At 40.5% G+C, this 25,230-nt stretch overlaps 1 protein-coding gene and 1 pseudogene across 2 annotated transcripts in view; both read left to right on the forward strand.

Moving 5' to 3' along the window:
- LOC146577969 (uncharacterized) overlaps nt 1-4,670 on the forward strand; it is a 31,415-nt pseudogene extending 26,745 nt beyond the window's left edge. Inside the window, exons 7-8 of the transcript XR_014891326.1 lie at nt 1,406-1,452; nt 1,601-4,670. The product of XR_014891326.1 is annotated as an uncharacterized LOC146577969 (transcript). The remainder of the gene's footprint in view (nt 1-1,405; nt 1,453-1,600) is intronic.
- Nucleotides 4,671-18,471: 13,801 nt separating this feature from the next.
- On the forward strand, nt 18,472-24,229 carry LOC146577971 (uncharacterized). The gene is made up of 4 exons (XM_085268517.1): nt 18,472-18,522; nt 19,234-19,337; nt 20,713-20,826; nt 21,132-24,229. The coding sequence occupies exons 2-4, from the start codon at nt 19,261-19,263 to the stop codon at nt 21,247-21,249; spliced, it is 309 nt and encodes a 102-aa protein (XP_085124643.1). The 5' UTR covers nt 18,472-18,522; nt 19,234-19,260; the 3' UTR covers nt 21,250-24,229.
- Nucleotides 24,230-25,230: the final 1,001 nt, after the last annotated feature.

Genomic DNA, 25,230 nt, shown 5'->3' on the forward strand with positions numbered 1-25,230 from the left:
AAAAGAGTGTTAGCATTAGCCGTGCACATTTTTTAAAGTTAAGGGAAATAGTGTTAGCATTAGCTACTCACATTGTTAAAAAGTAAATGTTAACATTAGTGCATAATGCTAATTCACATCAAATTAGTATTAGTTAATAACGGCAGCCTATTTAGCATTAGCAGATAATGTTGACCCTGGCCCATTGGAAAAGTTCAGAACTAAAGATTTAGGAGTGTTTCTCGATAGCTCTTTCTCATTTGAGAAACAAATAAATTCTGTTATTAAAACCAGATGTAAGGTTTATATTGTTGACTGTCATTTATGCTTAGAAATATTTACTCATATATGCTTAAAGTTTTAGAATCGATTGCATAATGATAGAGGTTTGATCCTTAGTAGTCTGTAAAGACTCTGTGTGCCTTCCAGAGTGCTCTGGCATGCACACACCACTTGGGGTCATGAGAGAGGTCGTACCCTCTCTTATTGATTTATGGTGTAGGAGGACACCTACTCTGTATCTGCTTAAGTATAAGAGCCCTTTGTTAGGGGGACCGCTGGACTCTTAGCACCAGCTTTGGGGTCACAGGGTCACATCTGGAACACACACACACACGCACACACACACACACACACACACACACACACACACACACACACACACACACACACGCACACACACACACACACACACTATGCACAGACTGGTACTCTTTGTTCATACCTGTGTAAGACGTCATAATGAACTTGTGCATATTCATGTAAGCTCAATAAAGAGCAGTGTTACGAGGGAGCAGACGAGAGCGACTGAGGTCAAGTGAAGGAACGGCGCTGTCACAGTTCTCTCCCTCATCAATTGTCTGGTTCCAGCGGTGGGTCTGTGCTAGACGACCCATCACCAGCTTTTTCCACTGGTTACCAGTACGTGGTAGAATCCACTTCCAGATCTGGTTGTCTTTAAATCTGTGAATGGATTGGCTCCATCTTATCTCTCTTTAACAAAAGAATCCAAGTGGAGCCCTCAGGTCTGCAGATAAGCAGCTTCTGACCAGAACTAGACGTAAAAACAGAGGTGAGCTTTATCGATGGCTGCAGCCAAACTCTGGAACAGTCGCCCTTCACATCAGGTCGTCACCAACACTGGACATTTTTAAAAGCCGGTTGGAAACACATTTGTACTCTGTAGCTTTCAATCCTGACCAGTCTTTATAGTCATTACTGTGTATGTTTCCTATTTTCTCTCTACTCTGTGCAGCACTTTGGCTCAAGCTGTTTTTAAATGTGCTGATAAATAAATGTAGATTTCTTTGAATAAAACAGTGGAGCCGAGCTTTGAGCTCAGTGTGTAACAGTGTGTGTGTGAGAGCCATGTAATGTCCATGTGTGCATGCTGACTGTGCTGCTCTGACCCCCCTCCTCCTTTCAGGGTGGAGCCTGCTGGAGTCCGATGGTTGAGACCAGGTCTGAGGAAGTGTAAGTGTGTTTTTAATGGGATTCATGAAAACAAAGCAGCACACATTCAACCATCTTCATCATGTCAGGAGTCATCATCAAAGTGTCAATCAATGAACAGATGATGGATCAATAACTGCAGCTGGATTGTGTTTGTTCTCTCCATCAGATTCCTGTCAACTCACAATCGACACAAACACAGTGAGCACAAAGCTCCAACTGTCTGACAACAACAGGAAGGTGACACGTGTGGAGGAGGTTCAGTCATATCCTGATCATCCAGACAGATTTGATGTTCGTCCTCAGCTGCTGTGTAGAAATGGTCTGACTGGTCGCTGTTACTGGGAGGTCGAGTGGAGAGGATGGGTTAATATATCAGTGAGTTACAGAAGCATCAGAAGGAAAGGAGGCAGTGACTGTGTGTTTGGATACAATGATCAGTCCTGGACTCTGATCTGTGATTATAATGGTCCTCGTTATGTCAGGCACAATAACATACAAACACCCATCTCCTCCTCCTCCTCCTCCTCCTCCTCCTCCTCTGTCTCTAACAGAGCAGCAGTGTATGTGGACTGTCCTGCTGGCACTCTGTCCTTCTACAGAGTCTCCTCTGACACTCTGATCCACCTCCACACCTTCAAAACCACATTCACTCAAACTCTTTATCCTGGGTTTGGGTTTCTCTGGTTTCCTGGTTCCTCAGTGTCCCTGTGCTGAGTGGAGTGTAAAGAGTGTCTCCTGTTACAGAAACACTCTGACTGTTGAACAGATAGTTCAGTCTGTACATGTCTGTCTCTTTCACTCACAAACACGTTTTCAGATTCATGGATTCAATCAGTTGATGTTTGAAACTCTTCTAAATGATTCCTTGTAAACTTCTTCAGTCACAAACAAACAGGAAGTGATGTCACATGTGTTCCTGTCCACACAGCAGAATGAGTCTATTGCTGACAGTGATGTACAAACAGAGTGAGCATTTCTGAGGCCCAAAATAAACTGAGTAGTTCACTGAATGAACAATGGACTGTGAGCTCAGTTCCTTCATCATTAGTATGGATTATATATGTATCTGTATTATATTAGTATCATATATATCAGGTGCTGCTGCTTTCAGTCATTGTGCAAATGTGCTGTTTGTAAGCTTGTAAAGCTGCAGTCAGCTGAGACTGAAGAAGTCACCTGATCAGTGAGCAAACGTTTCTGAAAACGTCCAGATGAACAGAATCAACCTTTTGGGATCAGCCAGCAATGCAGCATCATTGTTGTTCAGCTTCAGAGGTTTGCAGGAATGAACTGATGACCAGAAACAGCTGCAAAGTCCAAGAAAATACCAGCTGGAGTTCAGCTGCATTTGAAGAAGTCAAAGAAAAGTAAGGATGGCAAAGGGCGACGTTTTCTTCCAAAGAGCTGCAAACATGGTCGACGCCTCATTAGAAGAATCATCTGGACATTTGTGAGGAACTCTAACCAAGAAAGCAACGTCACACAGATCCAACAGACAGTTTCCATGACTGCAAGTGTTGAGTGGAAAAATGCTACATTGCATTATTGCATCCTCTCACCACAGGAGGCGCTGTTGGCACCACTGATTGCTGATCAGCTGTTCTCTGATGATCTGATTGATACTGTGAATAACGGGACTCACTGAACTCTGTGACACAGTGAAGATTACAGAGTTTAACTTCAACATCTGACTGACGTCACACAGACAGAAGGATGAACCAGTGAGGCACAGAACACAGTTACTGGAGATACTGGATCAGCTCCATGTGAACCTCTGATGGAGAAGCTGCTGAGCCAGAGAAACATCAGGACATGACAGCAGCTGCACTTATCTAACAACATGTAGCAGAGCTGATCTATGTTAGAGGATCTATCACAGCAGCTGAAGCCAAAGTCCAACACTGGATACCAGCTGAGCCTGTGCTGAGTGTAGTGTTACAGGAAAAGGGCAGAAACACTGGTAGCTCCCAGTGATGCTGACTGGGGCACAGAGCTGAATGATGCAGCATCAGGACACTGTTTCAGTCTGACTGACAGAGAAACCTGTAGCTGTATCTACATGTGAGGCAGAGGCCACACAAGCAGCTTTCTATGTTTCACAGTGACTGAGATCTTCAGTGGGGGTGGACATGCTCCTGTACAGACCTCTGAGGAGAACCAAGGTGCAGTCAAAGAGTCCAGTCTGTCCTCACAGATGTGAACATGTGCTTTCATCAGGTCTGCTGTCAGCTAGCAGGCTCACATCAGAATCACTGTTCCTGAAAAACACAGTCTGTGTGACATCATCAGTCAGCTGATGGTCCCAGATCTGAATGGTTTCTGTCTCTACTGAGGAAGTCAGAGAATATCACTGAGGTGTGGATCAGGTCTGAGTGAGCTGTGGAGGGACAGCTTTAAACAGTCCACAGGTCTCACGTCCTGCTCAGTCTGCTAGCAGATACCTCGTATTGTTCCAGATGTGCTGACATCAGCAGCAGCACAGCTGTGTGATACCATGAATCTCAGTTATTGATCCAACACACAGTAAATACAAAGATCAGGATTTCTGAGAGTAATCATTATGAGTCTGAACACATGATCACTGAATGTTAGTCTCCACAATAATAAGCTAACACAAGCAAACACAGCTTTCAGCTCTTATTTTGAAACTGGCTTATTTAGAGAGCTGTGATGTGAGCGTGCCTGGCTCTGAGGCACTTGGGTCAGCCTCTGTTGTTTAGAAGTGTTACAGACTGTGAATGACACAGACCTGTCAGTTTCCATGTTTGTCTGTAACACAGCTCAGGGCTCCATGCTGAACGCATCCATCCAGTGTTATTGATCCAGGACTGATACCAGCATTGGGATCAATACTACAACACACAATCACATGTGTCCACGTGATGTGTTTGACCAGCTTTATTCATTAATGATCAATCAGCTTATTTACTGCATCTGAGTCCAGCTTCATTTAAATGATCCAACCATGAAAATGACATCAGTCCTACAGAAGCACTTCATGCTAACAGGAAGTCATTGATTAAGGTGGAATAACACAGAGACACAACCACTCACAGCTAACCTGACCCCACTAACTGCATGTGTTTGGACTGTGGGAGGAAGCCGGAGTACCGGAGAGGACGCACACAAACACGGGAGAACATGAAGCTCTGAAACAAAGATGGTGGATTTGACCTCAGGACCAGGTGCGTAATTTCCAGGGGGGTTACGGGGGTCATGACCCCCCAATAATCAGATCCAGCCAATATAATTAAGTAATTGGTTACCTTGGGAGAGTTTAAGTCTGTCTTAAAGGAACGAGAGAACAGCTCTTTTACTCAGTGTGATTGTTTTTAATGTACTCTTTTTGTATTTGATCTGTTATTGTATATTTTACACATGTTTGTATGGGATATTGTATTTGTTTTAAATGTTATATACCTATGTGGTATGTGACTTTTGTTGCTATGATGCCAGGTCTCTCTTGGAAATGATATTTTTAATCTCAATGAGATTTTTTACCTGGATAAATAAAGGATTAATAATAATTTCATCGTTCCAGTTTATAAAATTATGAATTATCTTGCATTAATAGCTTTTTGATTTTCTTTAATCGTTTCAATTATTATCAGCAAAATAGTTCCATGTTTAATCATCCAGTAATGTAACCCCGCCTCCTCCACCGCGTACTTGGTTCTACCCAACCGACTTTCTCTACCAAACCTTCACTGTTTGCTGTGTTTGTTAGCACAGTCGCTGATGCCAGAGACTGCCAGTGACTTCAGTCTGAGGTTTGAAGTTTCCATGTCTGTGTGATGTGTGGTGTGAAGGCTGCTGGTTAAACTGGGACTCACTGTTGAAAGCACTGAGTGCTCATAGAGAGATGCTCCATGAGTCCCAGTACAGACTACAAACATGGTGGAAACTTAGCTTTGATATCCACACACTCTGCACGTCTGTGAGTAACTGTGATGAAGATGTGCAGAGATCTGTGTCCAAACAGGAGAAAGACTGTAAAGACTCTGTGCTTCTAACAGCCTCTGTTAACATATGTGAGGCTGTTTGTTGTTGTTGCCATGGAGCTTTGCACTGTTTGGGTCAGCAGGTCATGTGATCAGGTTTGTTCTGCTGGACGATGGTTCAGTGTCGGGTTTGTTTGCATTCATCAATAAATATCTAAATCAATCAAAGACTCCATGTTTGTTCTTTCATCATGTGACCTCTGCTCATCCATCTCTGTGTGTATCAGGATACATTTGGTTCATAATACACAGAAAAATCAGAGTTATTACCTGTAATAAATGTGAAAGATTCCTGCAGTGATAACCAGGCAGGACTGAAACACATCCAAGCTGTCACCGCGGTAACAGCACCGTCCATCCACAGGTGAGGGGAGGAGCAAAAAGAGGGACTTTCACCATTTTATACTAAAAACACTCAACTAATGTTTCTAATATGAAACAAATAAGCCCACATTAATGTGAGCGTTTATTAAATAATAATAATGATGATTTCCTCCTGATCTCATTTCCACAGCAGAGAAAACTGTGGTGTATATTGAGGTGGAGGGTGTGGTCTGTGGCTCAGGTGTAGAGTGAGGGTGGGGTGCACCACAGCAGCATGCTGGGACTGCTGAGGGTGGAGGAGGGAGTGATGATGACATCATGAGCAGCGCAAATAATTAATCATCAACACAGTTGTGTTTGTTTCTAGTATAGTTATAAATAAGCTGATCAAATATCTGCTGACTGATTAGATCCAGTATCTATTACAGATGAACTGGATATCACAGCATGTTGTTAACCCGTCATATCAAACTAAACAGTGTTGCTGGTGTAAATATCCTCCAATAAAATCAGATGAGGGCTTCTGTTGCCAGGTAACGATGATGTCACCCTGGATCTTCTGGAGTCTGATGTATTTCAACTGATTCATTTATTCCACCTTAACAGTTCATTCCTCAAATCAAACAGGATATTTGACCCTCAAAAAATGTACCAACAAATAATTTTGCAATAAAATATTTATTTCTCAGCTTTTACAAGTGAAATCAAACAAGTTTATTTAAAAGTGAAACCAGAGTGGAAGCTGCTCGTATAGAGTCCAACCCAGGCAGCATCATCAAAGTGTCGGCTCTCTGAACACTTTGCAAGATCGCCATCTGCAGGACTAAACTAGTTTTTCTCCTCGTCAACCTCAAGATGACGTCATCGTACAGCAAAACATGCAGATCAGGTGACATGACTGTCTGAGAGGCGGAGTTAAACTGTGGCAGGTAAGCATGTGGAGGAGGAGCAACAACATGATGCTGGAACATCATCATTGCATTATCCAGTTTCCTCTCTAACTGGATGCTGCTGTGAACAAGAACAGCTGTGGAACCAGGGTCCTGAGTGTCATCTATGGATGAATGCAGGTCAGTGAGTACAAGGGCAAGGAGACGTCACAGACATGTTGAAATTGTGATGTGAAGACGGTGGACTGTGGTGGCCACTGCAGACTGTTGGGCTCTGTCACAATCTTCTTCAGTCTCTGTTACAGACGTGGGTTTGCTTGGACAGCCTGATAGCGACTCCCTGTCTGTCTGGAACAAAGCGTTTACATTCAAAAAGACATTTACACAAAACACCAACATCACATGATATTATTTATTATTATCATTTATTCATATTTATTTTTCAATGAAGATGACGACCAACTGCAGCTTGAATCATTGAGACACATTAAATAAACTTTGCTCGATGACAATAAGCAGAGTTAAATCAGTCCAATAAGTGTGGAGCCCTTCCTTCAGAACGTGTCTGCGTAGGTTCTCAGTCATCCAGGTCATGTTTGTCCAAGCAGCAACCACAACCTCCCTGCACAACATTTTGCAAAGTCAAATTTGCTTATTGTCCCATCAACAGCTTACACACAGAATCTTCTTTCCAGGAGTACAAATATCTTTACTGTGAGGAAGTGACGCAGAAAATACAACGTTTCCCTCTCTGTGACAATGAAGAAGTGCTTGAGATTAAGTAGAGCGATCCTTCTTCCTTCTTCATTTCCTGCTCGCATCATCAGCTGACCTCTGGCTTCCTTGTCAAGGTCTCTCAGCATTGACTGGAACATCAAATCAGACTCACACCATCTTCTTGTAATGTGGGCATGTCTGTCAGTTGTTTGAAGAGCATCTCTGTCCTAAACACAATAGGAAGAACAACACCGCCCCAAAACAAACACTTCCAGATTAGATGAAGGGCACCATGATTGGAAATGGTAACATTAACACGTTAACTTCCTGTGTTTGGTCTGCAGTGGATGACTCGTGATTCAGGGATCTACATTTAAAAACACACATGTAAAACTGACAGCAAGGTTTTACCATCATATAGTCGACATAACTAAGCACAGCTGTTAACCTGTATGTTTGCTAACATTTGAACTCTTACTGTTGGAAATTCTATCAACAAAACACTAAATATAGTTGAATTCAATCCTACCTGAGCTGGTTGAACCAGTTTTAAATTCAAATTTTATTTATCACACACACAAAACCATACACAGTATGACAGGAGGTGAAATGCTTGTAGCTGTGCAATGCCCGACCAGTTTCATGACATACTTCCTCTTCCATCTGGGAACATAGTCTAAAGACAGGAAGCAGCTACTGTCAGCTTCCTGAATACCCAATAAGAAACAAATCAGGCCAAATCAACAAACCTTTGGGTCTTGTTTTCAAAAGTGCATGTTTGGCAGCTTCTGTCTCTCTTTCCATCCACTGTTGGATGTCTTGTTCTGAAATAGTCACTTGGACAAACATGGGGAGAAAAGATTCACTTGCGACTACAAGCATACGGTCCATTAAAGTCGGGTTACTCGGGGACTCTTTCAGGACGGCAGAAATCTCCTCCTCAGCAGACTGGTGACCTTCTCCTCTTTGTCCCATCTCTGAAGGAGCTGCACTTCTATCAGTAGGAACTGTCAGCTCTCTCAGTTTGAATCGAAATGAGTCATTTTAACTACTAATACAGAAATATGTAGACCTAGATCCAATGACTTCCTCCTCCCATAATGCAATAGTGCATCAGTCAGAAGGTCCAGTCGATGTGATGGAGTCATCTGTTTGTGACTCGTGCAGATCTTCTGAGGAAGGAGCAGAACCTCTCCATGCCTTCTCCATCGTTCAGCCCAAACCCAGGAAGCCTTCGTGTGCTCTACATGATTTCTGATTAACACATATTTGCTGTTTACTGTACAAGAGTGTATCAAAGTATGGACTGAATAGTGTGTGCATGTGCTTAGGATGACATGTGTGTCAGTTGGTGTACATTCACCAGTTTATGTCCATAAACATGGACAGCCAGGGAAACACCTGGAGGTGTTCCTCCTGCATTTGTCTGATAAACACCAAACACAGTTTTATAAACAGAAAATGTTGTTCTTGTGTCATATAGTAAAAGAAGATACTCACATGTATATGTGAGGACAGCACACAGTGTCGTATATGAAATTCAGCTTGATGTTCTTGTCCTGGTATCTTTTCACCAGCTCACTGATGACACTGGATCTGCTCGCCTGTTTAAAACAGATCATCTCAATGGTTTCGAGTCGATAAGAGAAATAATATTTTGGGAAACATTTGGTGACATTGTTGACTGTAGGTTAGTGACTTAAGCATTGATTAACAACTCAGCGTTCTCCATGAATCATGTTCAAAAACATCAAGGGAATTTCATGACGACAGGAGGCTCCAAATACACCAGTTACACCAGTTACATCTAGTTTTTTCTGCTGGTTTTGTGACTGAAGTAAATTTCCAGCTTCAGAGTTGCTGCAGTCCTAATTACAAAAGGAAATAGTAGTCCTCAATCAACCATAATAACTTTAACATGACAGAAATTATCTTTAAAATAAAAAAAAAAATAGGTGTGTGTGTGTGTGTGTGGGGGGGGGGGGGCAACACTCAACATCTGCACATTCAAAAACATCTGTTTCCATCACAAATACTTCAAATGTTGTTTCTTATATAACCACCTCACTAGTGATGGAGCAGTGACATGAAGTTTCCTTCAACATTTCCTCAGCTCAGCTGGTTTGGAGCTCTCAGGATGAGACAGCAGATATTCCTCTACATCTTTGTCTCTTACAAACATGATGTTTCCATCCAAGCGCTCAGTAATACTTCTTCTTTTTCTTACAAGGCCAAAGTCGGCATCCATGCTCACAATCATTGTGCCATCAGTCTGAAACCAAACATCAACACTGGTTCATCCATTTCTGTCTGATGGAACCAAATCTCATGACAGGATGATTAACTTGGTTGGTAGATCATTAGATAACACCTGACAGACTGAACCCACTCCAGTGGACATAAGAGTAGAAAATATGATCTAGTGTCAACATTGAAGGACTTTTCAGCCTGAAACATGTTTATATCCAGAAATGTGTCAAATGCTGTTAAACTGCATGATCTGCATTGTGTTGCACTGAGCAATGACACGCTGATGTCCAAACAGAATAGTTTGGCATTAAGTCATAAATCTCTTTTTTTTTTTTTTTTTTAAGTGACATTAGAAACAGCAGTATGCGACATTACGTGATGGCAGAGCTTCAGTTCATCCTTTGTCTTTTTTTTTTTTTTTCCTTTTTTTTTTTTTTTTTAATAAATAGGACAGGGGGAATGAATGAGAGAAAGAGGGGGAGAGAAAGAAAGAAAACCAAAGGGGAGAAGAGACGGTGAGAAGGGGGGGGAAGAGAGAGAAAAAAAAAAAAGAACTCCTGGGTCACCTGTATGGAGAAAAAAAAAAAACAAACAAAAAAAACAAACAGAGGAGACAGCAAACAACAAAGAGCAACATAATAATAGAGAAAACAAAGCACCATCACAATAAACTAGCTAGTCATAGATATCAATATTTACTAAGTAATAAACGATATTGTGCAGCACGCAAGATAGACAGCGCACAGTGTGCTTTGAGGCAGCAGCCAAGAAAGCTTTAGTCCGCGTCTGTGAATACCCATGTGTACATACCTGTGTGGATCAGCATGCTTGCATTCCAAAGGTTTCTCCATGTAATGATCTGCTAGGGAGTGTGGGGGGGCCACAGCCCCGTCCTCCAGGGTGTGAAGCGGGTATGGAGGAGATCAAAACTCCAGACATCCAGAGGCCCCCAGAACACAAGAGACCATGGAAGACCAACAGAGGGGCAGCCGCGCCACTGTCCCAGTAAGAGCTGAGGAGAGTCCCAGATGAGGGCTCGCCCAGCAGCCGCGGAGCAGAAGTCAGGGGGAGTTGCAGTGACGCGCCCGTGAGCTCCGCCGGCCCCCAGCTGTGCCTGAGTGACCGAGTCATAAATCTCTAAGAACAAACCTGTGTTCACGAACATGTTTATCTCTCTTGTGTTTACTGCGTGGGTCTGTGGTCCTCTGGTAAATGTAGCTGTAAATGTTGTTTTCCTAATATACACGAGTACTGCTGCGTTCATGCATCGATGTTCTCCATGTTCTTTGCAAATAATGCAAATGTTTGTGGATGGTGCCGAGCATTTCTATGACATCTTTCAGTGAATCCCACAGGCTGAGCTCTTCTCTCTTTGCCTATCTGCTTGCTGTCTCTGAACCAAAAGAGCTCCAAGTCACATTATCCATGTTCTCAGCCAGTGGTGTGACTGGTGTGGGGACAGGTGAACCAGTCTGACTGAAGCTGGGAGGTGACGACTTCATTCATTTAATAACAGCCCCTCTCGCTCAGTTTTTTCATTCGCTCTTGCTCAGATCTCTGCGAACCTGCTCGCAGTGTGTCGCTCAGTGTGGTTGATCATCTTCATCTTAACTTCCTGCTTCTATCATGGTTAAAGCTGATGAATCCTGTGGACATCAAACACTGATGGTGTTACTGGAGCTGAGTGAAGTTTGATGGCTTTATTATCCACACTGTGACACATGGCAGCTGTCAGAGCAGAACACAGGAAGTCAGCAGGTGTGTTTGAATTCAGCCTCTGCTTCCTCTGAAGGTCCATGACATCACAGCGAGGCCACGAATGCCGTCCAGACTCCCAGGCTCCCACAAACCTGTCCTCCTTCTCCCTGGATTTGAAGCACAGGTAGGCCCACCCTATCCCAAGATGCATTGCAGCATAGTGGTGGAACACATATTACGGTCCAGAGATGGAGCAGCGCTCTCTCTGAGTCTTTGAGGCTGTTTCCGTTTGAATCTGGCTTCAGTCTAAGGCTATGGCTCAAAGAGGATTTCTTTCTTTTACTGTGCTGCAATTGTTTACTGGATTATTTGTGCCGTTAATTAGTGTCAACTAATTTTTATTCAATCTCCACACAGGATATGCTTGTGAAGATGGAATATGGGGGAGAGCAGAAGTGCGTTGAAGTTCCACAAAGGGATGAATGAAGGACATGCATATTGTATTGAAGAAATAAGTGATGAGATGCTGTTATTTGCATTTACCATGTCAGACCTTTTGATAAACAAAATTCTAATGAAAGTGAGAACATGTATACTGTTACGTCTTTCAGAAAATGTTTTGAAATTGTGGTGCACAGTTCAGAATAAATGTTTTTCAAAAACCATTGCATCTTTTTAGTAAATGTTTATTTCCAAAAGAAATTTCTAGAAGTTCAGAACAGTAAAATTCCCGCTTTTTAGAGTGAATTAGAAGAAAACTCTTACGTAGTTAAACTAAAATACTCTTTGAGAGTTAATATATAAACTCTTAACACCAAGTGTTAAATTATCAACTCCAGACAGATTTGGTGTTTAACACTAAATCAGAGTTAACGTACCAACTCTCCAAAAAGAGTTAAATTAACACTCTCTGGTGTGGACCCATATAGACACTTTAATAGTGTTGAAGTCAAATCCGACAGTGTTAATTTGGACATGCTGGATTTGCTGTGTACATTTGATATTTCATTAAATTTTATTGTTTTAGCTTTGGGGTGGCCAGTCTGGTTGGGGGGGTGGCCTGGGGCACGCCACTGTTTGTGTGGCATTAGATTTGATGCAGAACAGCTGATTGTTCTGTAAATAGTTTGAGATGTTTATTTAAAAACACCTTGGCTGTATTTTTAGGTAAAAGCTGCAAAAAACTTTGTTGTTTGCATAACCCAGTTACTTTTTTGAAGAAGTAACTATATAATTAACTGCCCAACATTGGTCATTATATCCTGTATTATGCAGACAGAGTTACAGACTCTCTCCCAGACCACAGACTCAGAATACAAGTCAGAGCTTTATTAAGAAATTTTTTTTTTTTCCCTTCTAATAGTGTTAACATGCTACAGGTCATGAACAAGATTTTATTTTTCATTGTAAGTGGGCTAAAGCAGTTAATTAAAAGTAGTCTAACATAAATGTAAATGCTGTAATTTGATTACTTTAATAAACATGTAACTTGGATGGATTGGATGCTGGCGTGACCACAGTGCACACGTCTGCTTTTGCTCACAGTGGTCCAAGGGCCGCTCAGTTTGTGTGTTTGCTCAGACATGTGAAACATTAGAGGGAACATCAGCGTTGGTCAAGTTACTTGAAAAAAGTAATCAGTAACTAATTACTGATTACTTCCCCCAAAAAGTAATCCCGTTACTTTACTGATTACTTATTTTCAAAAGTAATTAATTACTTATTTACTTTTTAAAAACACGATTTACAACCTGAAGAGGTGATAAAGCGATAGATCTTTCAGCCCAATTCTACTTTTTCTACATAATCCATCATACAAAATGTAATCAAATGGAAAAGTCTCTTTTTTCCAATCCTCCTCCAATCCTCCCCTGATTGGGGAGGGTTGGAGCCCTTCTCTATAAAGGGGAGAGGAAACAGGAAGTGGGGGTTGTTGTTTTTTTAGTAGGACACTGGTGTAGCAGGGAAGCCTCGAAGATCCAGGACGAAGTGTGCACATTTTAACGGTAAAGATTTTTAACCTGGCCTGGCTTTGCTTTTAAAATAATCTGAGGATGTTGGAGGGAGTGCTGGGAGGCAGAAAAAACCACTGGACTGGAGACTCTCTGTGCCCCTGAAAAGGAAACTGGACCAGTTTTGGGGAAGTTCCAGCTCCCAGGATGTGATGTGGAGACCCAGCCTCGAACAAAGTCAGGCCTGAAAAGGTGGGTGGCAAGCCTTTTTGAGGAAGCTGCAGGATTGATACGTTTTGGCTGCTTGTTCTTCCAAGTGACCACCTTTCCCCTGTTTGTAACCAGGCTAACAACCCTGACCGCGGTGGCCTTGGATTCCTGGCCAGAGTTGTCTTCAGCCAGTAGTTTGACCCGGAGAAAGAACAAATAAATCTTGTGCACCCCATTGCAGTGCGTGTGGTGGTTGGTTACTGGTCGATATTAGAGCTACTTTCGATTGCACTATATGTGTACTGTATCACATAACCTCTCTTCTACAAAAATATTTACATCGTATAGAACGGAAAATAAAAAAGCCTGGAATTATTTGCTCTCTACATATATGTGCATCAAATGACTACATTAAAATAATTCCATTACACAATTTGATCTCCTGATCTTAATATTCCTGAGGCCACACTTGTTTATAACATGCACATTTTGTTTAAAGGCTCTCATCTGTATCACAGACGTGTGTGGACGCGGAGCGTTTTCAAATCTGTGCTACTGTGGACGTAGACTAAAGCTATTCCAGCGTGCAGCAAAGCGAGTGAAATATGCAACTTCATCTTATCCTGCACATCTTTTCTGCGAGACCTGTTGCAGTATTGATGGTCTTGTTGTGAAGGGTCCTCCCACTGTGTGTGGACTGAGTGCAGATGTGGCTCAGGGGTTGTGTGGAGATGCTGGACTGGTCTAAGATGACGAAGCTTCCACTGCACATTCTGAATAACACAAATATATCATCAGATGTGCAGTCAAATAAAATGTTAGCATAAGAGAAAGTGTAAAGTGTCACTTGGCTTATTACATATTTAAGGAACATTTCTTATTCCACTCTGTCACACACCTGCAAATTCAGAAACCTCAGCATCGAATGTCCCCCCCAAAATTTGTCAGTTTTAATTTGTTGTGATTAGTTTTTAGTTTTCATTCTAAAACGAAAACAATTACAAATTTTGGTGCGTTTGCAAAGGTTGCATTAATGTTTTTACTTTACATCAAGACTAAATAAAGCTCTGTGGGCTTTTTATCGATACAATAAAAGGAGGAAACAAACTCTCTTCGGAGGGTATTTGAGTCTTAAACTTGAATCGTTTCTCGCAGCAGCAGGAATCAGAGTCTGAAAGCTGCCAGCTAGTTTCCAACACAATGAGGCCACTGTAATGGGAGACACTGAACAGATGGCCCTGGTGTTTCACTGGGATGCTCTCTGCACATTGCAGTGTGTTTCTTAAACTCACTTCATATCAAGCTCATTGGGTGTGTTGCAGGTTATTGTTAAATTTTCCATAGCAGGAAATAAACTGGTCCCTTAATGGTTTCAACGTGAAATATTCAAACACAAATATCTGGTCCACTGTTTGTGTGACTGAGGCAGAAGTTCCTCTGTGTGCATGTGGAGACATGTGATGTTAAATCAGAACATGAACAGGTTACAGGTGACATGAAGAACATTTGTCAGCCTCATCAGCTTCCTCTCTCTCAGCCCTGCAGGATTTTTAGCCTCCCATCTCCCTGCACCACTTCTTCTTTCTGTGGTTTCCTGCTGATCTGAGGACAGCTTATTGTAACTGAGTTTCGGCTCTGCGGGCTCTCCTGGTTCCTCTTCAGACTGCGACAGACGTCAGGGATTAAACACGATCATATTTAACATCAGTTTAACAGGAAATCATGGCTGAGTTCATCACACACGTCTTTAAAACACTTCTGTTGGATCCATGAAGGGCTGTGAGGTCACTAACAAACACATCTGTGGTTCCTCCACACTGACCTCACACCTCCCAGCTCCTGATTGGTCACTTCAGTCACATGTCAGAGTAAAGGCCCTGTCTCTCAGCCCTGTGTCTCCATCTAGCTGTTTATTATAAATAAAATGTGTTTATGTGGCACTTATCACAGATAAAAATCACAAAGTGCTTCACAATAATACCACAATAAAGCCTCAGTGCCTGAGAAGCCAACAGTGGGACCAACAGTGACCTCTGACCTGCAGACCTCGGGAACAAGCACGAGGTATCCACAGGTCAGAGACACACTGATGGCTCAGTGTTTATAATTTCATTATTATTATCCTTTGTTTAATATTACAGCTATAATAACAGCAAAGTGTCTGTATTACATTTACAATAAAGTCTGAATAAATGAAATAATAAAAAATGAATCCACAGATGCACAGTTCATTATTTAAGCACAGAAGTCTTCATTTTAATGACTCCCGCAGATATGACAGATTCTCATGTGTTGATGTAAATGGAGAGTCCTCTTCACACACTGAGGTTACACCTCGTTCCAAATGATTATGTAAATTGTATTTAGGTGTTACACAGATTACATATGTTGTTTTTCAGTTAAACCCGTGGATGGCATTGTGTCTCAGGACTCTCTGGGTCACTGACATCAGTCTCAGGCCCCTGTGATCATTAGTTTGCCAGCTCAGCCCAATTAAAGGATAAACTACTAATAAGGATGTTCCACATTATTAAGCAGGCCACCATTTTCAAGCAACATGGGAAAGAAAATTATCTCTCTGCTGCTGAAAAGCATGAAATAATTGAATGCTTTGGACAAGGAATGAAAACCTTGTCCAAGTGTGATCACCATAATGTTAAGAGATTTGTGGCTGAGTCCGAGCACACACGGGTTCGTCCAGATAAAGGCACTGTTGTGGATAGGCGTAGCTTTGGGTCACGTGGTGTCGGTAATAGTGATAGTGATTGCTATATCACCTATTCACGGCCCGAGGGAATTTTTGTGAATGAGTGGGTGATGGGGGAAGTCGACTTTTGCTGACCGCTCAAGCTTGGAATGTTCTGATCAGTGTTTTTCTGGATTTTAAGGATTTGATAACAAATAAAGGAGTTTTAACTTGGAACTTTGACTTACGTTTTAAACGCGTCAACATTATTCCCCTATTCAGCTGCTCGGCGACTCAAAGGCTTGACAGTCGCCAATATTTGTCAGCAAAAAGTGCGACGGCAATGGAGCGTCCCGCAATCAGCGCTGAATAAACGCCGACGCGAGCCCACACACCGCCGCCACTACACCCATAAAATCGGCTAGTCTGACAGATAAGGAGACGACGGTGGTATGTAAACTGTGTTTTTGTGCTGCGTATTGTTTGTTTGAACGCAGTTTGGATTCTGACCACATGAAGATGTTGTTGTGACACGCCCACCGCTACGTTTGGTTTGGTTTGGTGTGTGTGTGTGTGTGTGTGTGTGTGTGTGTGTGTGTGTGTGTGTGTGTGTGTTGCCTTTGTTTTGGATTTTGGCATGCTGCTTATGTTGAATGCTTAAAATGAGTGGATCACAGGCTGCATCTGTTGGTGGAAAAACTGAAAAGGATAAAAGATTAATTTCCCTCACTGAGAAAGCTCTTGCAAACAAAATCGAAACCATCCAAACAGATCGGAAAAGGCATGTAAACAAAATGAAAAGTGTTATTATGTCTCTTAAAGAGCTAATGAAAGATGATAAAAATCATTCACAAGTTAAATCACAGTTTGAGTTAACACACCTGTTTAAGGATGCCAGTGCATTGCATGAATCTCTGCTTTCTCTAATCTCATTTGATGAGATTAAAACCCTTTCTGATTCTGATTTGATGAGAAAGATAAACAAAATACATGGTTCTCAAGCATCGCTAAATACAATAAAGGGTTTATGGAGGATGTTAACATATGGCTTTCTGAAACTGATAAACGTTCGGAGAGGCCATCACCTCACAAAGCAGAGCCACAGGAAACTTCCCTGGGAGGAGAAGTGGAGGTGCGAGAGCACACTGGAAAAGAACCTCAGTCACCTCTTAATCCTCAGAATGATGTTAATGATGACGTGTTGCCATCCGACAGTGTGTCAAATCAAGGCAGTAGGTCAAGATTATAACAACCATTCAAAAGCATTTAAGATTATTGATTTAACTCAACAGTTTAAAGTGGTTATAACTGCACCTGTAATAAAGGCTATATTGCAATGATATTGCATTCAGATGTTTAAACATCTGAATGCAATATCAATATTAATTATTAATGCAATGATGATGATGATTATTAACAATAGCAGAAAAATATTTCTCTAATCCCCACATCAGTCAGACAACTACAGCTCATTCAGAACTCGGCTGCTCGAGTCCTCACTAAGACCAAAAAAGTGGACCACATCAGTCCAGCTCTGAGGTCTTTACACTGGCTGCCTGTCCGTCAGAGGATAGACTTTAAAGTTCTGATGCTGGCCTATAAAGCTCTGAATGGTTTAGGACCAAAATACATCAGTGACCTCCTGACCCAGCATGAACCTTCCAGATCCCTCAGGTCATCTGGATCCGGTCTTTTATCAGTTCCCAGAGTCAGAACCAGACACGGAGAAGCTGCATTCAGCTTTTATGCTCCTTATATCTGGAACAAACTCCCAGAAAGCCTCAGATCAGCTGAAACACTCAGTTTATTTAAATCCAGGTTGAAGACTCACCTGTTCTCAGCTGCATTTGAATAAAGCACCAAATCTGCACTGTAACAGAACTACTGATTGTATCTACTGTTCCTTTTTTTTCCATTTTAAATCATGGTTTTTATTTGTTTTTATTTTTAATGTCTCTGTAAAGCACTTTGAATCACCTTGTTGTTGAATTGTGCTATATAGATAAACTTGCCTTGCCCTGTCTACTTTCAGTAGAAAATCGTATGTGCTGTGTTCAATGCTGTGGAAAAACGGGAAATAGAAAATCGTGATTGGTCAGAATTAGCCTGTGATAACTTGATAAAGGTGGGCTTTTACTTTAGTTCATTTAAATATTTAGTTTTGAATTTATCTGCATTGAAACTGAACATAATTTTTCTCACAGGCAGTGTTTTTTTAAGGTAGTCGTTGGAGAGGGAGGTTGGCTCTGGCCCCTCAGGCCCACCCACAAACGCCTCTCTGGGTGGTTCCTTCCCTCTTTCCTGAATTTCCTGGAGTGGGAGTGGGAGTAAGTGGAGCTTGTTGTTGGTGTGAAGAAACTGTAAGTTTGCTTTGTTAACAGTTTGTCATTAGCAACTTTACTGTTTGTTCAGCTCATGTTGGAGTTCTTCACACAACAAACTGTGTTTGTATTTCCGGTCTCTCCATTAAAGTCAGTGTGTAATGTTTTCCTGGCTAACATCAGCTGTGTGCAGCTTAGTTCCAGCGGTATTAACAGCCCTAATGCCGCATAACTGCCGTCATCAAGCAAAAAGTAATGTCTTCGTGTTCTTCTATACATTTGTATCGCTACGTAAAGTGCCATAAAACTCGGTACGCTTCAGCTGCCCGCCATTTTTTCGAAAAAAAAAAAAAAAAATCCCCGGCCCGCTATGAATCCCGTGATAGGATGTGCCAAGAAGTATACACTCCACCCATGCTTCAAATCCGGGTGCAAGGAGAAGGCGTTTGAAGCAGCGTTAACTGTTACGTAGTTAGCTTAGCTATCAGAGCAGCTAGCAGTCAGAGTATGAACTCTGTAAGCAGTCAGCTCGGTCCTGGACATTGTTACTGACATAAAGCTGCTCTCTGCAGCCATGTTTGACCCGCTGCTTTGTAGGACTACAGTAATGGAGGATTTGGAGGCTGAACTCGATTCTGTGACACTTTTTGTAGTGAACTGATGAAAGCTGTGTCTCAGATGGATGTTAGTCCAACCCATCAGACTCTGCAGCTCTCATGTGCACATGAATGATTTGTGTTTCCTCTGCAGGTAGAAAGTGTGTGTGAGCTGAGCAGCATGGATCAGTGTGAGGACAGAGAGGAGGGAGCCCCTCCCTCTAAAAGAGCCAGAGAGAGCCAGACCAAAGCTCAGAGGTGAGATGACCATCTCTAACTGTCCATGACTCTTCTCCATGTCACAGCTCAGCACTCACATCACTGCTCCATCATTATTCACAGGGACCAGCCTGGACCTCCACCCAGCTCTGGGTCCTTACAGAGTGACGTGTTGATGGATGTCATTAATATATTTGAACAAATAGTTATCTGACAAAATTACATTAAGTTCTTTATGAAAATGTATAAAATTTTATCCGTTTTTACAGTTCATATGTGAGGATATGGAGAAGTGCGAGGGCCACATTAACAACAAATTGTGATTGATCATTTTGAGATTGAAGTCAAAATGTGGAAATTACATTTTTTTAGTTTGAGACAAACTGCCATGGCTCCTATCTGGTCGTTAAGTGATGACGTGACGAATCCTACTTCCGGGTCTAAAGTAGTCTGCGTTTAATATGGCTTTTTTAAAACCTTAGGATGTAACTACAGCCCAGCCCATGCAGCAGTATATGAATGACTAACCTCGTATTGTGGATGGATTATCTCAGTTGTTCTCCTGGCTGAAGTTTGGTCCTTTTACAGCATCCTGCCATGCGATTACATTTGTTCCTGGCCACCGAGAACACTCACGTTAACTTTTATCGAGTGGAAAAAAAGTTAGCTTGTTTATATTATGCTAACATAGCTGTGTCGCTAGCGGTCACGTAGCACATCATTATATACCAGCTAGCCAAACTTCAGTAACCCTACAGACGTCACTGCTGTTTAGTTTTCTGTCTTCATTTATGTTGGAAGTGATAACAGAGCTGTACGTTTTAATTTGTTTCCAAAACCCCGCAGCCAGGACATGCTATATTGTATTTAGATAGAAGCTAGCGAGCTAACTCCCTGCTAACTTCTAACTCCGTTAAATGTCATAACTTCCGTTTTCATGGATGCCTGGATGTTAAACTCAATTGTTACACCTGGTAGAGCAGAACGCTGATCATTTTATTAAAGATGAAAGACTTTAGACAGTTTTTCAACTCTCAGTAATGCCATAGTGATCGTTTGATATATGGACCTGCAGCGGAGTTTAGACCCAGACACGGCTAGTGATGTCAGACTGAACAACCGGATAGTCTATAAAATGATTTTGTGTAGATGAGTTGGTGAAATCATTCTTCAAACTTGCAAACTTGAAATGTATATATGTATTACTCGATGGCTGATTAATTTGTTTCACTTATCTACACATGTTGTAGAGGTTATATGAGCTGTGGTAGTTGTTTGGTTTGTAACAAATGTAATCTCCACATATTGACTTTTTTTCTCAAAGTGGGCACTATTTATTTATTTTTTATTTTTTTCATCATACAGTGAAGCTTTATGATGAGGCTTTATTGAAAATTTGAGTTTTTATTTTTAGGATCCATCAGAGGCTCAACCCTGAATCTGAACTCAGCTGTGTGTCCTTAAAAAGTCACTGGTCAGCAGATCGTCCCATTAATTTTAAAGTCCAGCAGGCGTCTGCTGCAGAGAGGTGAGCTGTTAGTAACATGAACTCTTTGATATCAGTTTGGTGTCTGATTTAAATGAACTGTTTGATATTGTTTCCTGGTCTGACCTGCTTGGTCAAAGTTCAGCAATCAGAATACAAGGGCAGCTCTGTGAATTAGTCTAAATATTAGACACAGTGAAGAAAGCTTTCAACTTTTATTTAATTTTTAAAGAATATAAAATTAATTCCTTTTTTGGTTAACAGCTGCTAGTCTGTCCAGCAGCTTCTAAATACTAAAAAGTGTCTGTAATGTTTCATTTCATGCTGATCTTGCTCTTTGTCCACAGGATCCATGAAAGATTACACTCACCTGAACCTGATCTCAGTGGTATGTCCTTTAAGCGTCATCGGTCTATGGATCCACCATTAAACTTTAAAAAATGGGGGATTTCAAAGACAAAGTGAGTGAACATCGGTATAATTTATAATTAGATTAGGCACTTCCAAACATCTAGCAGATGACTTTGGTGTGTTTGTCACTTCCCGTTCCCCCCCCTGTCCTCAATTTCTGAGTCATTTGAGGAGTTTCAGTATCTCCAGTATTTGTTCAACACAGCAGAAAAGGCAGATTGCATGTACTATAATTGAGGAACCAAACAAAATAAGTGAGGAAATTAACATGTTCTATAGTAATCTGTATAAATCAAGAACTGAAAAAGAAAATGCAGATATCTTTTTTTGATATGATTAAAGACCAGGTAAGAAAATTGGAAGAGGATGATAAAACATGGTTAGAAGAAGATTTGAATATATCCGAATTAGATACAGCTCTAAAACAAATGAAAGATGGAAAATCGCCTGGAATTGATGGTCTAACGATTGAATTTTATAAAACCTTTTGGCAAGACATTAAAGATTTGTTATTTAATGGCTTTTTGGATTGTTTAAAAAATGAAGAACTATCCCCAACAATGAAAACAGGATTAATAACCTTATTACCCAAACCAAACAAAGATTTACAAATGCTAGACAATTGGAGACCCATAACACTTTTATGTAACGACTACAAATTATTAGCCTTAGTATATGCAAATAGGCTTAAAAGCGTCTTAACCAAATTGATTGATGAGTGCCAATCAGCGTTTATTAAAGGAAGGCAGATTCATAATAACATAAGATTAATATTAGATATGATTGACTATCGATCCTTTATTAATTCAGAAAGTTTAATACTATTTATTGACTTTTTTAAAGCATTTGATTCAATAGACCATAATTTTTTATTTAGATCTTCAGAACTTTTTGGATTTGGAAACAAATTTTGCAAAGTGATCAAACTGTTCTACAAGCAAATTTATAGTTATGTTTCACTCAATCCAGGCATAACATCTAGGATAGACATATTCTGTGGAATTCGACAGGGTTGCCCAATTTCTCCAAAATTATTTATTCTTTGCACTCAATTAATGGCTTACCTCATTGTGAACCATTCAGACATCGAAGGAATAAACATTTTTGATATTGAACTGAAAATAAGTCAGTTTGCAGATGACACAGTAATATTTTTAAAGGATAAATCAATACTCGAGAAAGCATTGAATGTCATTTCAATTTTTTCTAAAGCTTCAGGCTTGTGTCTGAACCTAAAGAAGTGTGAACTTTTGCCACTTTATGATTGTTTGGAAAATAGCATGAGGACGATTCCAGTGAAAAATGAAGTTAAGTATCTAGGCATCTATTTAAACAAAGACATCAACACTAGAGAATCAAAAAACCTAAAAGACAAAATTGATGGCATGTCCAAAACACTAAATCATTGGTTGACGAGAGATATTACAATTTTTGGATGCAATCTATTATCCAAATCAGAGGGCGTCTCAAAGATGGTTTATCCAGCATACTCACTATACATTACCCCGAAAAGCATTAAAAAGATTAACTCTATAATCTATCAATTCATTTGGCGCAATAAAACACATTACATTAAAAAATCACAACTTGTCAAAGATTACGCTAAAGGTGGTATAAAGTCAATTGATTTTCAATCAATGGTTGGAGTATTTAAAATAAACTGGATAAAAGCCTTCCTCTTGAAACCTGACTCCATATGGTTCCATATCCCAAAAAATATTTTCAAAAAGGTGGGAGGGTTGGATTTTCTCCTGAAATGTGATTTTGATATATTGAAGTTGCCTGTGAAACTGTCAGAATATCATAAGCAGGTCTTGTCTTATTGGAAGATGGTGTTTGCCCATAACTTTTCACCACATTGCTCCACCTTGTGGAATAACAGAACAATTACAATTAATAAGAAGTCATTGTTTATTAAAGAGTGGTTTGAAAAAAACATAATCTTTATAACAGACTTACTTGATGAAAGGGGTCAGTTTCTCTCAGTGGGTGTTTTTAATGCGAAGTTTAACATTCAGTGTTCCCTTAGAGAATATGACAAGGTTTGTAAGGCAATCCCCTTACCTCTGTTGAGTTTGATTCAAGGTTATTTGTATTACTCTAAGGCACAAATTAGTCTACCTTCTTTACATCTAAACCAGATTCCTTTGACGGATAAAAACTGTAATAATAAAACCATGAACAAGATATTTAAAAACAAATTATTTCACGACTTTAACAGTAACACAAAACTAAAAGGGAGTAATGTTAAAATAACGAACAAATATACGCACTTTTTAAAATGGCCTATCCCCCCCAAAGTCAAAGAAATGCAATTTAAAATAATTAATGGATATTACCCAGCAGCTGAAATGCTTAAAAAAAGGTTTGGGTTTGAGGTAGAGCCATGTGGATTTTGTTCACAAAATGTGGAAAGTATTGATCATTTGTTTTTTTCCTGCTCAGTAACAACTGACTTTTGGCAAGATCTAGTAGACTGGTTGAGTATAAGAATAGATGGGATGACCCCACTGACTCTAACACAAGTTTTATATAATAATGGTGATCCATCTAAGGAACTGTCCATGCTACACAAGGTGGTGATAATTATGGGCAAATACCACATACACAAATGCAAATGGCAAAGTAAAAGACCTTCCCTAACTGTATTGAAAATTGAATTAAAATCTTTTTTGTCATCTTTAGAATTACTGAGGGATTCATGTAAAGAGGCTGCTTTGATATGCGACAATGGGACTCAATCTCTATCCTTTTAATGATTGTGTTTTTGGTGTACTAAGTAAGCCACATGTATGTTAAAGTGTTCACAGAAAGGAAACTGTTATATGTCATAAGAATGGCCTTCATATATATATTTATGTATATATATATGTGGTTTTTTTTTTTTTGGTTTGTTTGTTTGTTTTTTCTGTTCTTGCTTTTAGTTTTCTCCTATTTCGTTTGGTTTCTTATTCAACCTTTTCAAGATGTTGTTGCACTAATGTTGTCTCCCAACGAGAGATTGTAATATGTGCATAAATTTAATTAAAGTATGAAAAAAAAAAAAAATCTGTTGTCTTCCGGTATTTTCTCTGTAAGCGACCTTTCCTCGACCAATGAGATGAGCGGTAATCTGAATTGTCATAAGTGTGCTGTCAGCTCATTGGTCACAAAGCAGGAGAGGGGCTGGGAATTATGTTTTCCAACAAAGCGTTAATTCCATAAACATTTATAGACTACTTTTGATTCTCACTGTATTACGGGACAAAGTGCGTCCCTTATTAGCTCAATACGGGACGATTACGTTTTTAAAGGGACGGTTGGCAACCCTAGCCGGAATTTTATATTCATGCTAGCGTTCACGGCGTTAACTACACATTTAAAGCGTCTAACAAAAACAGGCACAATGATGACAATAACTGAACTAAAATCACAATCAGAAACATCAGGTTGGCTAAATATACATTATATGTGTGTTTTACAGTGTTAGAAAGAAATGACACCCACCTCTCCCACAGGGGAATTGTAGAAAAGGGGCAAGGCCAAGGGGTACACTGTATTTATAGGGTTACACCAAGGAAGAAGAAGAACAATGAGGAGGGGCTCAGGTAAGGAATATAACTACAGGCTTGGAGGTCCTAACAGTCAGGTATGAAGAACACATTTTGTGTAATTATAACAATGTGTAATTTATGACACAGCAATCTGTCTCTAATATTTAATGAAATGTGCTGAAGATGCTAATAATTAGTCAATTTTGTGTTAAACTAGTCTTTAATATGTTGTAAAAACTTTGAATCTCATGAAGATTTTCACATCAGTGTGCTTTATAATGTGCTAATAATGAAAATGACGCAGGGCCCTGAACACATCATGTGTTAACGCCTTCACTCAGAGCCTGCAGTGACCACAGAAAGTGTGCAGCTGATAAATGAGGGTCCACGTCCTCATGCAGACTGACAACAAGAACAGGGTTCATGAAGATAACAGAGGCAGCTTCAACAACGTCACATGTCATACAGCATCTGTAATCACAGCCTCAGAGGCCACAAAGCG

This window comes from Mchenga conophoros, linkage group LG3 (genome assembly GCF_057382185.1).
Source record: "Mchenga conophoros isolate Kocher_MC1m ecotype Shallow Benthic linkage group LG3, M_conophoros_male_GT1.1, whole genome shotgun sequence".
NCBI classification, from domain to species: domain Eukaryota; kingdom Metazoa; phylum Chordata; class Actinopteri; order Cichliformes; family Cichlidae; genus Mchenga; species Mchenga conophoros.